Source organism: Xiphophorus maculatus, chromosome 14, assembly GCF_002775205.1.
Source record: "Xiphophorus maculatus strain JP 163 A chromosome 14, X_maculatus-5.0-male, whole genome shotgun sequence".
NCBI classification, from domain to species: Eukaryota; Metazoa; Chordata; class Actinopteri; order Cyprinodontiformes; family Poeciliidae; genus Xiphophorus; species Xiphophorus maculatus.
The window spans coordinates 23,050,832-23,066,863 of record NC_036456.1 but is presented as its reverse complement, the minus strand read 5'-3'; the positions used below and the strand labels follow the sequence as shown (position 1 = coordinate 23,066,863).

The window sequence follows — 16,032 nt, the reverse complement described above, 5'->3', positions numbered from 1 at the left end:
TTCCGGAAGTCGGTGAGCCCCAGAGCCTACCGGGGGCTTTGAGTTCGAGAAGGCCCTGAGCTTATAAAATAGCCGGAAATTGGGCCCTGTAAACCTGCTCTGACCTCTGCATTTTACCCCTGCACACCTCCAGGCCTGGAAGTATGCACAGAACCACACTTGGAACCAGCCCTGGAGGCCTACAGGGCCCTGAGCTTATAAAATAACCGGAAATTGGGCCCTGTAAACCTGCTCTGACCTCTGTATTTGACCCCTGCACACCTCCAGGCCTGGAAGTATGCACAGAACCAGGCCTGGAGGTCTACAGGGGTCAAATACAGCTGTCAGAGCCTGAAATTGAGCACTGGAAGCCGGCTACAACACCTGCTTTTGACCCCTGCACACCTCCAGGCCTGGAAGTATGCACAGAACCACACTTGGGACCAGGCCTGGAGCTTTACGGGGCAGCCAAACATACATAATAGCCGGAAATTGAGCACCGAAAGCCGGCTCCGTAAGAACCACAGAACCTCACGCACCCTCTGAACCTGGGCACCCACACTTAAGTACCCTTCCACGGACTGCACCCACCAGCATGCACGGCCCGGAGGCTCGTGCCCCCGGTAGGGCCCCAATTCTCGGGCACCTGTTAGGGTGGCTGGAGTTGAGTCAGAACAACGCACTAAGTTAATATTTGATAAGTACTCGAAATGGTAGAGATGTCGTCGAGTCAAAAACCAAGAGAAATTATACTTTCTCTTTCACTCGTGGGAGGGCGGGGGGGTGCGAGCTCATAGTTCCGGAAACATTATCATATACGTATATATACAGTATATATATATATATATATACTGTATTTGATATTGTCGTAATGAGATATTATAAGTTTAACAGTTCCATCAAACCTTTATGTAAAGCAGCAATAAAATATGCATAACTAACTTCACAGGATGTGAGCAATCACAATGTATTTCATGCCTCAGTGGTTTCAGTCACAGACAAAATATGCATCTAACTTTGCAGCTCAGCTTGTTTCCTGTTTCCTTAGTAGTTCAAGCTCAGTGTTTATGTGGTTTTTAGTAGCTCATAAAGAACAGAACATAGTGAACTTTTACTAAGTTTGTAGACATTTGTGAAAACACTTGGCAGCATATCTGACATGGACTGACTTATTCAGTAAAAGAACAACAAGAATTTTCTTCGATAATGATTATAATATATTAATATATAATTATAATATATTAATATACACTGCCTGGCCAAAAAAAAAGTTGCCACCAAAAAATGGTCACACTCTCTAATATTTTGTTGGACCGCCTTTAGCTTTGATTACAGCCCGCATTCGCTGTGGCATTGTTTCAATAAGCTTCTGCAGTGTCACAAGATTTATTTCCATCCAGTGTTGCATTAATCTTTCACCAAGATCTTGTATTGATGATGGGAGAGTCTGACCACTGGCAAAGCCTTCTCCAGCACATCCCAAAGATTCTCAATGGGGTTAAGGTCTGGACTCTGTGGTGGCCAATCCATGTGTGAAAAAGATGTCTCATGCTCCCTGAACCACTCTTTCACAATGTGAGCCCCATGAATCCTGGCATTGTCATCTTGGAATATGCCCGTTCCATTTGGGAAGACAACATCCATTGATGGAATAACCTGGTCATTCAGTATATTCAGGTAGTCAGCTGACCTCATTCTTTGGGCACACAATGTTGCTGAACCTAGACCTGACCAACTGCAGCAACCCCAGATCATAGCACTGCCCCCACAGGCTTGTACAGTAGGCACTAGGCATGATGGGTGCATCACTTCACCTGCCTCTCTTCTTACCCTGATGCGCCCATCACTCTGGAACAGGGTAAATCTGGACTCATCAGACCACATGACCCTCTTCCATTCCTCCAGAGTCCAATCTTTATGCTCCCTAGCAAACTGAAGCCTTTTTTTCTGGTTAGCCTTACTGATTAGAGGTTTTCTTACGGCTACACAGCTGTTCAATCCCAACCCCTTGAGTTCCCTTCGCATTGTGCGTGTGGAAATGCTTTTGCGTTCACAATTAAACATACTCCTGAGTTCTGCTGTTGTTTTTCTTTGATTTGATTTGACCAAACGTTTAAGTAATCGCCGATCACGATCATTCAGGATTTTTTTCCGACCACATTTCTTCCTGGAAGATGATGGTTCCCCACCATCCTTCCAGTTTTTAATGATGCGTTGGACAGTTTTTAACCCAATTCTAGTAGTTTCTGCAATCTCCTTAGATGTTTTCTCTGCTTGATGCATGCCAATGATTTGGCATGCATCAAGCATGCCAAACGTCTTTTCCACGACCACACGATGTGTATTTTGCCATGGTTGTTTAAGAAATGAGGAGTTACTCATTGCATCAGCTGGGGTTAAATAACTTGTTGCCAGCTGAAAGATAATCGCCTATGCAGTACTTATCCAATAGGAGGCTTGTACCTATTTGCTTAGTTAAATCCAGATGGCGACTTTTCTTTTGGCCAGGCAGTGTATAATATATTATAAAAATATAATATTTTTTCCTGTTATGTTCTATGTGCCACTGACTTCCTGAACAAGGTAGAGGTGAGAGAAAATACTTTCTGATGTAGCGGAAGAGAACATCATAACACGATGGCTTTCTTCTCACTCTGCCTCATGTTCTGTAAGTAGCATCACTTTAGTATTTATTTATTACAACATTTAGCCTCCAACTGTCTGTTAGCATTCCTTAGTAACATGTTTAGCTGTTTCCTTTATAGAATAATACAGTTTGTTTGTAATCTTCTTGCTCTTAGATGTAGTTTGAAACTGTTTCATAAATAAAATGACACATTTAGTTATACACACAGTTTAGGACGTCATAATGGGCTGTTTCATCTACATCCTCCTAACTTGAATTAAAAATATTTTAAGGCTGGCCAAGCCACTTGAGTTGGGTTAAAGGAATCCAAGATTATTAAAAAACTGAACAACCTACAGTATTATTATGGAATTGTTTTTCCATCTAAAATAAATATTTCTCAAATAAAATCTATTCTTACAACTTATCATGGACCCCTTTAATATATGGGATAAATTTTAACATGCTGGTCCTAAGTTATGATAAAGAAAACAAACAGTTTTGCACTTTTATTTGCAAATATCTGTTGGTTTTTTATCTGTTTAATTGCCTTGACTTGTGGCTATTTGGTTCAGTGAAACACAACTTGTTTCAGGACAAACTGGTGCAAACCAAAGCTGCAAACAGCTGACAATATATCTTTATATCTACAGTTTTCTTTATTCAGTCTTGTTTTTGGCAGACATTTTAGTTTCAGTCAAGACAAACAAAGTTTTAGAAATGTTTACATATGATAGCTATAGTCCAGTTTGAGTTGACAGAATCTCAAAGAAGTAAGTAGCTTTAGTAAAAACAAAAACTTAGGCTTTACAAAATAAGGCTTTACAAAGTAATTTGAATAATTAAGGCAGCTGTGGTTATAGTTTGCCACCATCAACGTGTGAATTGTGCGTTAATGTGTGAATGACTGCATGTTATATGAAGTGCTTTACAAGAACAGGTCTTTTAGCATCGATGGTTTTCCCAGAAGTAGCTCATTTTGCTTGTCATCATTATCAAGAACTGCTTCAGGTGTAACTGTGTCAGGTCAAACAAGCAAACAGAAGCAATGAGAAGTGAAAACTTACAGTCACTGTGATCAAGGAAGCAGCTGAACCACTTGTCCATATTTGCCTTCATCCTTTGCCAGGAAAGCTAAGTTCTTGAAGTTGGGATCCTAGTTACTTGTTAACCAGGGCTCCAGGGTTTGAACCATGGATAACTAGGGATCGAACTCGATTATCAAACTTGGTTGACCTTGCAGGCCTGTGGACTTGCATGGTCAACAGGCAACCATGTAGATTCAGAAAGGCATTTAAACACCAGAGATAAAGACTTCAGAGCATTAGGGAATGCTTGTTGAAGGAATAAATTATTTAGAGCAGTTAACTTCTGCCACTTACATGGCAGTAGACAGTCTCACCTCATCCCATCCGAGACCTAAACTATTGAGTCATTGATTTGGAGAGTTAATGACTTTCCTCAAACTCAATCGAGGTCATAAGACCAACTTAGACCACTTCTAATTTACACAGCTGCAGCAAATGCCGAATTTCCACCAATGACTTGTGAATAAGCTTGACAGGTAGTCTAACTTTACCCAGCAGTGGGTCCATATTGGCATCTTTCTGGATTATATTCATCACGAGTTGTGGTGTATGTAGAGCACATGGCGTCCTACCCAATGCTACAAATTCAGGTAGAGAGGACAAAAACACTGACAAAAATACACTTTTTTCAATGATTCATTAAAAAAGTGTATACCACAACACATGATGAATATAATCCAGAAAGATGCCAATATTGAAAGGGAAATTCAATAACATTGACATAAACAATTGCTAAAATGACTGTATCCTTAACATACTGTCACTTAACATTTAAAAAGAAAACATGACAACAAAATGCAGTTGAGATGGATTTATTCAGAGCTGCATGTTACATTTGCACCGACACCCATTACACAGTCAGACAAAGAAATAGTGATGGGCCAGATGACACAGAAACCTCGGCACATACGCCGAGCAAACGGTGAAACATCATGTCTCACTTTAAGAAAAACCATGTGACCGATGCAGTTCCCGTGTTGTTTGGATGTGAACGCGGCAAATTGTATTGATGAGGAAGAAACTGTGTTGAAACAATTGTGGGTTTTGTTGGATGGAGATACTTTGTGTTCTTTGCTTTGCGTTGGTTTTGCCTTACTGTAGCTGGAGCACTTCCACAATGCTGAGGCATCAACGTGCCAGGTGTTACATCAAAATATGTGACCCATCATTTTCTGTGACTGCAGAGGGCGATAGAGAGCAGGTATGTCTTGAAGATCAGTGAGAAGAAGAGTATTTACGTAAACTGTGTTAATACTAATACAGCTAGGATTGTAAACTTCATGGCTCCTTTATTACCATCACATTGACAGAGAAAATATAATTTATTACTTTGTATTCGACTCTGTAAACTGTTTGACTGACCATCACACTGAATGCCTGTCATTAAAATATGTAAACCAACTGTGGCCTTTTAATAAATCGCTAAACGATAAAAAAAAATATTCTATGTGCTCTGGTTGTTTTTAAACGTGATTTTTAATGTTTCTGCCACCTTTTCATTACAGTCATATCACACTTATAACAATATTTAACCCTCAAATAGCCAAATTGACACTGATCACAGATTTTGATGGCCATAATAATCCGTGACCTTACTGTACAGGCCTGTAAATTATGTCAGAGTGTTAAACAACTGGTTTTCAGTATTCTACCATTTTAGCACTAGTCAGCAACAAAGAAGTTAAGATTTTATTCAGCAATAAGATGCTCCCAACAGCAAAATGCGAAAAAAATGAAGGGACCTAGGCATTCTGTGTGATGGTACCATGGCACATTTGACGAGCCCAATAGGCAGAGATGGCATGGATTTTGAAAGGAAGACAGACGTCTCATTAATATTTGACTGTCTGCCCCACTTCACACTATGCAGAAGAGGAACTGGCAGCGACACTTTTCTTCCACTAGGACTCTGAAGACCAATGTAGAAAGTGAGATACTGAAATAAAGTATAACAAAAATACAACTACAACATGTACTATTATAGTATTTCATATACACTGTACTACATTACCATTGCAATACACTTAGAAGAAAGAAAATCCATGACTTGACTCTAAGCATGAGGCTTCAACAATCTGTGAATGTTACAGAATAAACTTCACTAATGATGCAAAATATAGTGATAGAACTAGACATAAGTAAAGAATACACACACAGACAACACCACAAAAGACAAAGGATGGAGGCAGATGCTTGTGGATTACTGTCAGTCATTAAGCACCATGAAAACATCCATAAACGTCCTACTACCTGTGATGTTACTGTTTGGCTAGTCACAAAATCACATATGGGGTGGGTGCTAAAGATTGTGAGGATTTGGGTTTTTCTTTGTGTTTTGAGTTCTGTGTGTATTTATTTTGAGTCTCTTCGTTGTCCTGTCTCCCCCTTGATTGTTCCCAGGTGTGTCTCGTTGTGTGATTACCCGCTGTGTATTTAACCCCATCTGTGTTCCTTGTTCCTCGTCGGGCGGGTCCTTGTCAGTTCTGCGTTGTTGTTGTCGCACCGGTCTCTTTTGTCCTATTGTTTGACCTGTTGCTACCAGTGCTGAGCCCTAGCTTCCGCTCTGCTGTGCTGCCAGGATTATGGACTGTTCGGATTGTGCGTTGGACTGAGTCATTTTGGATATTTTCTTCATTAAATCATCATTTAATCTCATCTGGGTCTGCTGCGTTTCCTTCACCGCTTTCCCCACACCGTTTCATGACAAAGATATGCTTGCAACAACACAAACAGCACAAATGTTTAGTGTGTGTTTAGTTTAGTGTTTGTTTATTCTCGCCTAATCATCAAAAACTCACACACATCTCAGCAGGTCTTTATCATCAAAGAGCCATGTTTATCTCATTTAAACAATAGGGGAGTCAAATAGGTAATTTGAAGGAACCGTCAGATAATGCTTCTGCACGTTGGTGTTTCCGCTAAAGTCTTTGTTTGTTTGTTGTTTTTTTTTTGCCCCTATTTTCCCTTTATGACAATTCTACAACGTCCTGCATTGAATAGCTATCTAAAATTGGGCATATTGAACATTGTCTTGGCAGATTATCTCAGCCTGTTGAATGTGACAGGTAGCCAATCAGAAAGCGCGGTGACGTAAGCACGGAGGGGAATCCCAAACAGTTGACATGGCAACTGAGAGTCCGGTGGACATTGGAGGTGATACGTGGAAATGTTAATTACTATATGTAAAGGTCATTTTTATATATATTTATTATATGTGGTTATGTTTATTCAGTTAAAAATGTTAACTATGAAAAAACATAATTCACCTCCAAATCATAGAGCAGCTGATCCTACCGTCTTTTATTAAACGCCCCTTTTTCATCCCTTAAAATGAGCCACAAACTATCACTGCTGCTTCTACATCGTCATCGTTTGATTATTCTAAATTCATTTTTGGTCTGTTGGGGGTTTTACTGGATTTTCTTCTGGAATCGGGATGTTCGTGAGTGGAATCGGTCGATTGAACCTATTGGACTTTTATCGGCTCTGTGGTCACTGAAGTTTGGAAAATCGGCCGACAATCCTAAAATCGTGTGAACCAGACCTAAAACTCACAAGCTCTACTCCTCTCATCTCGTCTCAACCACTGAAATAACGCTCTCTGACTCTGGTTGCTACGGTAACGTTTACACGTCCCTTCAAGATCAGATACAGATGCGCCACAAAAACAAACATTTTACTTTTGTGAAAATTTTAACTCACAATAACAACTCAGGGTTCTTGGTCTCTACAAGCAGTTTGAAGCTTCATTACCTCATTAACATCCGGTCACCACATCATGCAGAGCTTGGACTGTGGGAATCACCTACTGGGATAAATCCATCCTCCTGTCTCTTCTCTGGGCCTTTTCCCTTCATAAAAAACTTTCCAAAGAATCTGATCTGTTTTTGACTCATTTTGCTGCTTGTGGCTCAATGTTGACGCCAAGACGTAACGAGAGAATCCGGTTAAAGGAACCATCATCAATCAAAATGTGTTTAAATTCAAACTTTTTGCTCTTTACAGCTCTTTGCTCTGCAGCCACACTGACTGTCACTCCCGACCAATCCCAGTTCTTCCAGCACGACCGAATCACTCTTACCTGTGTGACAAACTCCAGTGGCTGGAAAGTGATGAGGACGATAAAGAACAAGGTTACTGAGGAATGCAAGCGTGGCTGGGGAATCCCCACAGAATCCGCCTGCAACATTAAAGATGCTTACCCAATTGACACCGGCGAATACTGGTGTGAATCTAACCGAGGAGAACGCAGCAACAAAGTCAATCTCACTATATCCGGTAATCAACATGCATCTTGTTAGAATTTACTCTAAAAGTGTCTATTTTAACATTTTTAAGTTAATATAATTCTTGTAAAATTGTTTTCATTTCAGATAACAGTGTGATCCTCGAGAGCCCTTTACATCCTGTTGTTGAGGGAGAAAATGTGACACTTGGTTGTTCCTACAAGAAAGACAAAGATGATGACACATCCACCTCAGACTTTGAAGCTGAGTTCTACAGAAATGATTTATTCATTGGGAAAAAGAAACCAGGGAAAATGATAATTGAAGCAAAGGAAGGTTTCTACAAGTGTCTCTATCCTACTAAAGGAGAGTCACTGAAGAGCTGGCTGGCAGTGAGAGGTGATGATTTACTGCTTTGATTCATTCAGGCTGTCAGAACTCAGTTACCTTTAAGAAAAGGTGGATTTTAGTTAAAATCTTTAAACAAAATGCAAATCTCAGACTCAACCTAAGATTCACCTCAGTCTCCAAAGCGTTGCCTCCAACTCACACACTAAAGAAGCTTGTTTTTCTTGGCAATATTCTTTTATTTTAGTAGATATTTGCTGGAATTTACTGACAGTTACATTTGTTCAAATTACATGTAAGTAATGTTAATTATCCTGTAATAATTTTCAGAAAATTTGGGGAAAATGCACATTTCTTTTCAGTTTATGCCAAAAAGAAACTCAAAAAGACACTCCAACAAGGTCCTTTAATAAATCGACTTTTGCAGGTATTAAGGAAAGATAATTTAATATTAACTTTGGACGAAACGTTTGGCTCTCTCTTCCTTAAAACTCCCGGGTCCTTAGCGGGGGGCGTGCTGCTAAAGTGAAACAACAATAATGCGCGTTGACGTCACAGTATCACAGAGTTTAATTCCATACAAAGCAACGCATGAATCAATCAACAAAGCTGCAGAGGAACAGAGATATGCATTTTTTACTTTATAGAAACAAAGACAGACAAGACAACGACAGACAAAAACAAAACAAAGACGAACAAAAAGCAAAGACGCGTCTTTGGAGAGAGCCGATGGAAAAAAGCAAAATAGTGGCCGCTCTCTGAATTTTTAGTGCTGACACGAAATCTTATACTAAGGGGGTGTTTTTTCTATTTAATATATGCACTCAAGGCGATCCTCTAGTTGACCAACTGGAAACTCCCTTAAGCACTCAGAGAAACTTAGGAACTCCCCCTAATTTACGGCAAAGATCAAAGGGCCATCTGGTCTCTGGTACAATAAAAGAGCGAACCGCTTCATCCTGACCCCTGTGGTTCCACGGCTATCCCGGGCACAGAAAAACCTGAGATAAAATTTCACAGATACCTGTGAAATCTAAAGTCTCTTCCCCCAAGCTCCAGTGCTTCTGCCCTGCCGGGAATGCTAATTTTATGGCTTCGTGTGGTCTGGCCGCACAGCGGGAGGCCCCATTGAGTGATCTGCATTTGGCCCCTGTTTGTCTGGTTCAAAATAAGAGTGTTGAATATATCTTTTACACATACCGTAAGATTAACTGTATTAAGCACCAAAAATAATCATTTTTCCTTAACACAGGCCAGTATAAGATGAACATCTCTGCAGACCAAAAACACTCAGTCCTCAGCACCATCCTGCTTCTTCAAGATGCATTGTTGCTCCAACACACCTGAATCAATAACTGGCTCGTTACCAAACCAGTTCACAGCTGACTGACTGCTGGTGAGGGAATTCAGCTGTTCAATGCTGGTCTGCTGGAGTAGAAATGCACCTAAAAGTTGCAGAACCACAGCTCTTCAGGACTGGTTCACACATCCCTGGTGTGCACAAACTTGCTGGATGAACCTGATTCTGGTTCTTCCATTTTGTATTGTGATTGAAAATTTTATAGCTATTGTTTATTTATTTTTTTGCTTACAGCAAGAGTTCCCCCCACAGAAATGTATTCTTCTTCTCCTCCTTCTCCTCCTCCTTCTCCTCCTCCTTCTCCTCCTTCTGAACCTGGTGTTCCTTGGATCAGAGTGATTTCTGGCAGTGTGCTCTTCATCCTCTATAACATCATACTAATCTTATGTGTATACACATATCGTAAGTGGGCTCGAGGTAAGTTATTGTAAAATATTCTAGTAATGGTTTATAAAACAGAAAATTCTTGTGAAACTGTTTTCTGTCCTAATTTAACAATGGCTGTTATTTCTGCTCCTTTTATCCTGGAATATCCACGTGTTTTACTGAAAATATTCTAAAATAAACCTAATTTTGAAAATCATAGATCTGTAATGAAAACAAATGGATTCTTCCTTAAAGGGATTTAAATATTGGTGTGCAGCTTGTACTCTTTTAACCACTGGTCAGTAAATCTTTAGTTTCTGCTCTCCTCTAAGTGAATCTGACAAACATTAGAGCAGTGGGAGGATTTGGCAATGTGGCTGTAGAGACCAGTTAAAGGAAGTGAGGACAGAACAAGATTTTTCAAAATAAAGTAAGATGTGGTTCTGATCAAGGTAACATTCATTTAATCAGAGCAATGCAGAACTTATATACCACGTTTTATTTATATATTTTAACTACATTATGTAATTACAGCTGTGAATATTTGCTGTTATCTTACCAATTGCTAAACATTCAATTACTTTTCAGTTCAATTCAGTTTATTTTCTATAGCATCAATTCACAACTAATGTCATCCTGACTCACTTTACAAAAATATTTTTATTGATCCCAGTTATCAAACTGTATGGGGAGCTCAGTTTATTGTTGAATTAGTTTTTTATTTCACACACACGCCCACACACACATTCCTATAAACACCCCAACCCTGAACTCAGTATTTCCTTTGCTCCAGACAGAGGAAATGAAATTCCATTGTGGTTACACTGTGACAGTAAAGACATTTGGAGTTTTAATCTTCTCTAAAAAGTCAAAAGTTTGAAGATCTTATCACTGTAATTATCCTGACTGTGAGTTTTTGTCCTGTGAGTTGAAATTAAACAAGACAATCAATGTGGTAAACATGTTAAATCTGGTTCTAATCTGGTGACTTTAGTGGTAATGGAGGATTTTAAGAAGGCAAAAGATAAATAAAATTAAAGTTTTAGTAAACTCTAGCGCCCTCTGGTGGAATTCTTGGGAAAGTAATTGGTAGCAATCATTTAACATGCTACTGTCTCTTAATTATTGAAGTAATTTATTAAATTTCTGAATTTTTTACATGTTAGTAATTGCTGTCCTTTTTTCTTGTAGCCAAGACTGATATGAAAAGGAGAATTGCTGATCATGTTTTGGTGAACTGAAGACAATGAAGACAAAACAATTTATCATCTGTATGTTGAATTTTAGATATATAAGTATAGAATGTTTTGTTCTGTCTCTATGTTGTGCAGATGATCATGTTGCAGCTTAATGTAGCTTCCAGAGCTGCAACATGAATATTTCAAACAAACATGTTCAAACTGATTTGATGAAGAACAAAATATCTATAATCATTATTGCATCTGTTAAAATCATGTGTGTAGCAATAATTTATTTTCCTTTTGATACTTATAGTACATGCACAACTGAATAAGCTTATGCTTGATTTTGTATTTTTAAGAGCAATAATAATAATTTACTCTTTATAGTTTGCTTCTTATGAAGGAACTGATGTAACAAACTGATAGGAGCTTTAAAATGTAAAGTGTAGTAAAGTGTAGCCCCTCTCCTTGTCACTTTCTTCACTGACACATTTTTCTATTGTACATAAAATAACGGCTTTGATAGAGTCTGCAGTCAGTTAACAGATGTGCTGCTTATAATTTGCTAAATGCAGTTAGAAAACAGTGTTAGTGAAACTTGGACTAAAGATTCAAGCAGCTACTTAATTTGCTTGTGCCTTAGGCCGGCTCAGCATCCTTTTGCACTTATATTTTTACAGCATTAAAAGATTGTTTTGTAATTTGTTTTAAATGTTTTTATTTATACAACTAAAATGTAAAAAAATAAATAAATAAATAAAATGACAGTTTCTGGATCTTGTGTTGTTTGTGTTTTGGTTTAGTTTCTGTGTTCCTTAGTTTCTATTCTTTAAATAGATCAGCTGTTTCTGTTTTCATTTGCTTCTGTCTTTCCTTAGTTTATTTCCCCAGTTATCCAGTTATTCTTTAATGTTAGATACATTTGTGCCAGTTTTTTTCTTTTCTCTCTCCTCACCATAAAATCAAAATAATTTGTTGGTTTATATATTTACTTGTAATTGAATATCAACTGGGATGTGGAAACCAGTTGATAAAACAATACTGCTTAGTTTGTTTTATTAAATAATACTTTATGTGCACAATGTTATCTACAAAGTTCACATTTACTTTTCATCTGAAATCTTAAATAATCTTTAACAAACAAAGCATAAAATTTAACACTTCTTAAACACTAAACCTCTTAAGTACTGGGATATAAGTACTGGAAGAAGGCAGGTCTGTACATGACGACCCAGGAACAACTGGCTGTGCTGCAGTTACTTACAACTGTTCATGTCCTGCAGCAGGCAGACGTCTAACGTCTGTCTGTGGGCCTGTAAATACAGATTAAATTGAATCAAAATGAAAAATGGCCACTATTTTTAAGTTGTGTTGCTGTTTCAAGCATTATTACAGTGGGTGAGGTTTATTCACAAACATTATTATTAAACTCAGAAATTGTGAGATAAATAAATAAAACCAAACTTATTTTCTAAATCAAGTACTTGCTGAAACATTAGTAAACCATTTGTAAATGTATCAGTGAGGAGTTTGTTCTGTCTAAAGCAGGGGTGTCAAACTCCAGTCCTCAGGGGCGCTGTCCTGCAGTTTCTACATGTGCCACAGGGACAAAATGTTGGGAACCGGCATTTTGGTTCCTGTTTGTGGTTTTTTCCCCTTCTGTTCTCCCTGTTTGTCTGCGGTTCCTCATTTCATCCACCAGAGGGCGCCAGAGGCTGCATTAAGGGATGAGTGTGCCAGTGGTTCAGCGCACCTGTTGTTCATCTTCCAATCATCCTGAAGCTTAAGAGGAGCGGACGGAACTTCAGCGCCTGAATGTTTGCCAGTGATGGTACCTCGAGCCTCTCTGCGTTGACTCTCTGTGATTTTGCTCTCTGAGAAATACCTAGAGTAATTTCTCCTTGTCTTTCCCTCTCTCAGGTGTTTTCCTCGTGACACTGAGCATTCTCTTTGTGAAGACCCAGCTCAGGCCTTTTGGATTTCCACTCCTCGTGACGCCGTGGAACTTACCCACTGGTTGCCCGAGTCCTACAGTCATCTCCTCAACCAGATCACAAGCAGTTATCGGAGTTTTTCCCCAGCTGGCAGTCAGATCGCTCCTCTTTCTTCCTCCACGCTCAGAACTTACCTGTCCGCCCTCCACCGCAGCCTCCGCTACCCTGCCCAGAAATCACCCAACTGTGTTGTCCTTGGAAACCTGGACCACCTCACAGCCGCAACCAAGGTGGACCAAGACCAGAACCGGCAGTTACTCTCTCCCAGACTGAATCTACCATCTGATGAAGTAAGACCAGTCTAACTCTGTTCACCACTCACTTTTCCCATTACCACAAACTCATCATCTCCCTCTGTTGTTCCTTAGTGAGCAGACGACCCCATGAACCTGTTCCTGGATTCATTCTCTCTCTCAAATGATCTTATTTTGTGCAAATAAAATCTCTTAACTGATCATTATTCTCCTGTGCTTGTTCTGCATGTGGGCTAAGAACTTAAAACCCATTATGACACAAAACACTGGAGTCAAATGGTTTAATTACCTCCTTGTGTAGATCAGTTCTCCAGAGCCTTAATGACCTAATTATTCTATTCAGATGGTGCAGCAGAGGCACATCTAGAAGTTGCAGGACAGCAGCCCTCCAGGACTGGAGTTTGACACATCTGGTCTAAAGTGAAATAAAAGGAGCCTTAGTTTTACTTGTCAAAGCGCCGCTGATTTGGTCTGTTAAAGCCTGGAACTCAAACCAAGAACTGGGGGCCAATGTGCAAATCTGTAAGATAAAAGCTGAAAGACTAGTTTGTTTTTCTGTCAGTTGCATGTTGAAACGACTTCAAACATAAATATGTAAAACGGGTCAAATTTGTTTTCTGTTTGTGCATGCTCAGTGGTAAGGTATAAACCTTTATGACCTATGACCCCATGTAATCTTTGCATCAACACCAGATCAGTCCTTCACACTTTTTGTAGCACATTTTCAGGTGTATTTTGGCTGTTCATCAACTCCAGTGACTGTGCTTACTGACTATAACCCTACTGTCTACTTGTCTCAGATGTGTAACCATAAATACAGGCTGATGACTAAAAACACGACTGCAGGTGATCACACTACTGTGTTTCTCCAGTTGAGTATAAGGTGATTGGTCCCTCCATGCCAGTCACAGCAGAGAAGGATGATGTCGTCCTGCGGTGCCACGTGGAGCCTGAGCTGGACGTCACAAATGAGACAGTGGAGTGGAAACTCCAGGACAAATTGGTGCATCGGTATCGAAGCCGTAATGACGATCCCGACTTTCAAGATCTAAAGTTCAAAGGTCGAAGGTCTCTTCCGCAAAGAAATGGTCCAAGGAAACGTTTCTCTGAAACTAATATAACTCGAGAGGATGCAGGAAATTACACCTGCAAAGTTTTAAAACTTAAAGCTCAAGTTACCCTGAATGTTGGTGAGTTCTGTTCATTTAAAGCAGATAAACCAAGAAAAATACAACATTTGATTCTTGTCATGTTGAAAGTGAGAGATAAACTTTCTTTGGATTTTATATGGACTAACTCAGAGTAGTGTAAAATTGTGATTTTGGTTTTTAAATATTTTTTAAATGAAAATATTCTCTACCCACAGAGAGACAGACCCTACACAACACAGTGTGTGTTTGTGTGTAGAGGGAGGGTTTAGGGATGCAGCTCAACTTACCTGAGACGTTGTAAGTTGAGCATAGCATGCCATGAGCCACGGGCATGCTATGCTATCAGAACGGCTATGATCACCATTGTTCTTATTGTCTTATGTAAAGCACAACATCCTGAAATATATGCAGATATGTAAGTTAGCAACCAAACCAACTTTGCCTTGTTGTAATGATCCTAAATATATAAAAAAAATCTCATCTTACCCCAGTTTCCCTCTTGGGCTCTGATTAATTGACTCATGTGTCGTCCAGCAGAGACACATCTAAAAGTTTCAGGACAACGGCTTAAGGTCTGGATTTGAAGAACTTTTTGTTAAACCATCTGCTGGATCTGTTTGGTGTGCAGTGATATGTTTTCTGCCACAGACATTGTGTTTCATGTTGGTTTACATGTTTAGTCTTACTCTCACCTGATCATAGCACCTTATTCTTCATGCTGTCTTGTGACAAACAGACTTTAATGTGTTTCTTCCCATTGCTCTTCCAGAAAGTATTGCAAACAATAAGGAACTGAGAATCATTCTGGTGCATTACAGGTCCCACAGCATCACCCTGATCACCATATTTGTATTTCTGCTGGTGTCTATTTTGATGCCAGATGCAGTCTTTCTTATTTATTAAGCAGGGGAGTGTCTTCATATCCCTTTTTTGTGAAATCAAAACTGCTCCTGACACAAGAAGAAATCAGATTTATCATATAATGATTTCTTCACTGGACAGTATATTTGTGTTCTCTTTTTAACCACATTTCTGGTATTTTCAGAAACCAAGATCTGACCTACAGGAGTAACATTTTGGCAACATGTCTGTGGCTTTTTCCAAGTAATGGTGGTGCTTTTCTGTTCCAGGTAAAGTAGGTCCTGGTCACCAAGAGGAGGATTTAAAAAAAGTCTCAACAGAAACAAGTGAGTATTTCAGAGCCTTTCCAAGGGAGGAGAAAATAAGATAATTAAAGTTTTCCACAGAATTCTATATTAAGAACAGATTTTTAACACTGAAATTATGGTATAAGAAATAAACATAGAAATAATCTAATTATAGAAAATCACATTTGATATGCATTTTATACCTTTTGCTTTCTTCCAGTTGTCACAATCGTCATCTTCATCGTCGTTGCTGGAGGATTTTTCTTATGGAAATGTAAGTAAACGCATTTATTTTCTATAAAACATTAAAT

The 16,032-nt window shown here is 39.2% G+C and overlaps 2 protein-coding genes across 2 annotated transcripts in view; both read left to right on the top strand.

Annotated features, from left to right (window-relative positions):
• LOC111611200 (programmed cell death 1 ligand 1-like) overlaps nt 1–16,032 on the top strand; it is a 36,286-nt gene that overhangs the window by 19,688 nt on the left and 566 nt on the right. Inside the window, exon 4 of the mRNA XM_023347035.1 lies at nt 15,942–15,995. Coding sequence (XP_023202803.1) covers nt 15,942–15,995 — 54 coding nt within the window. The remainder of the gene's footprint in view (nt 1–15,941; nt 15,996–16,032) is intronic.
• On the top strand, nt 2,600–11,908 carry LOC111611198 (Fc receptor-like protein 4). Its single transcript, XM_023347032.1, has 5 exons — nt 2,600–2,647; nt 7,699–7,971; nt 8,067–8,318; nt 9,862–10,044; nt 11,185–11,908. The coding sequence occupies exons 1-5, from the start codon at nt 2,617–2,619 to the stop codon at nt 11,232–11,234; spliced, it is 789 nt and encodes a 262-aa protein (XP_023202800.1). The 5' UTR covers nt 2,600–2,616; the 3' UTR covers nt 11,235–11,908.

Coding starts and splice junctions, on each gene's coding strand:
- LOC111611198 (XM_023347032.1), top strand. CDS start 2,617: ATGGCTTTCTTCTCACTCTGCCTCATGTTCT. Junction 2,648..7,698: donor CTCACTCTGCCTCATGTTCT/GTAAGTAGCATC, acceptor TGCTCTTTACAG/CTCTTTGCTCTGCAGCCACA. Junction 7,972..8,066: donor AGTCAATCTCACTATATCCG/GTAATCAACATG, acceptor TTTTCATTTCAG/ATAACAGTGTGATCCTCGAG.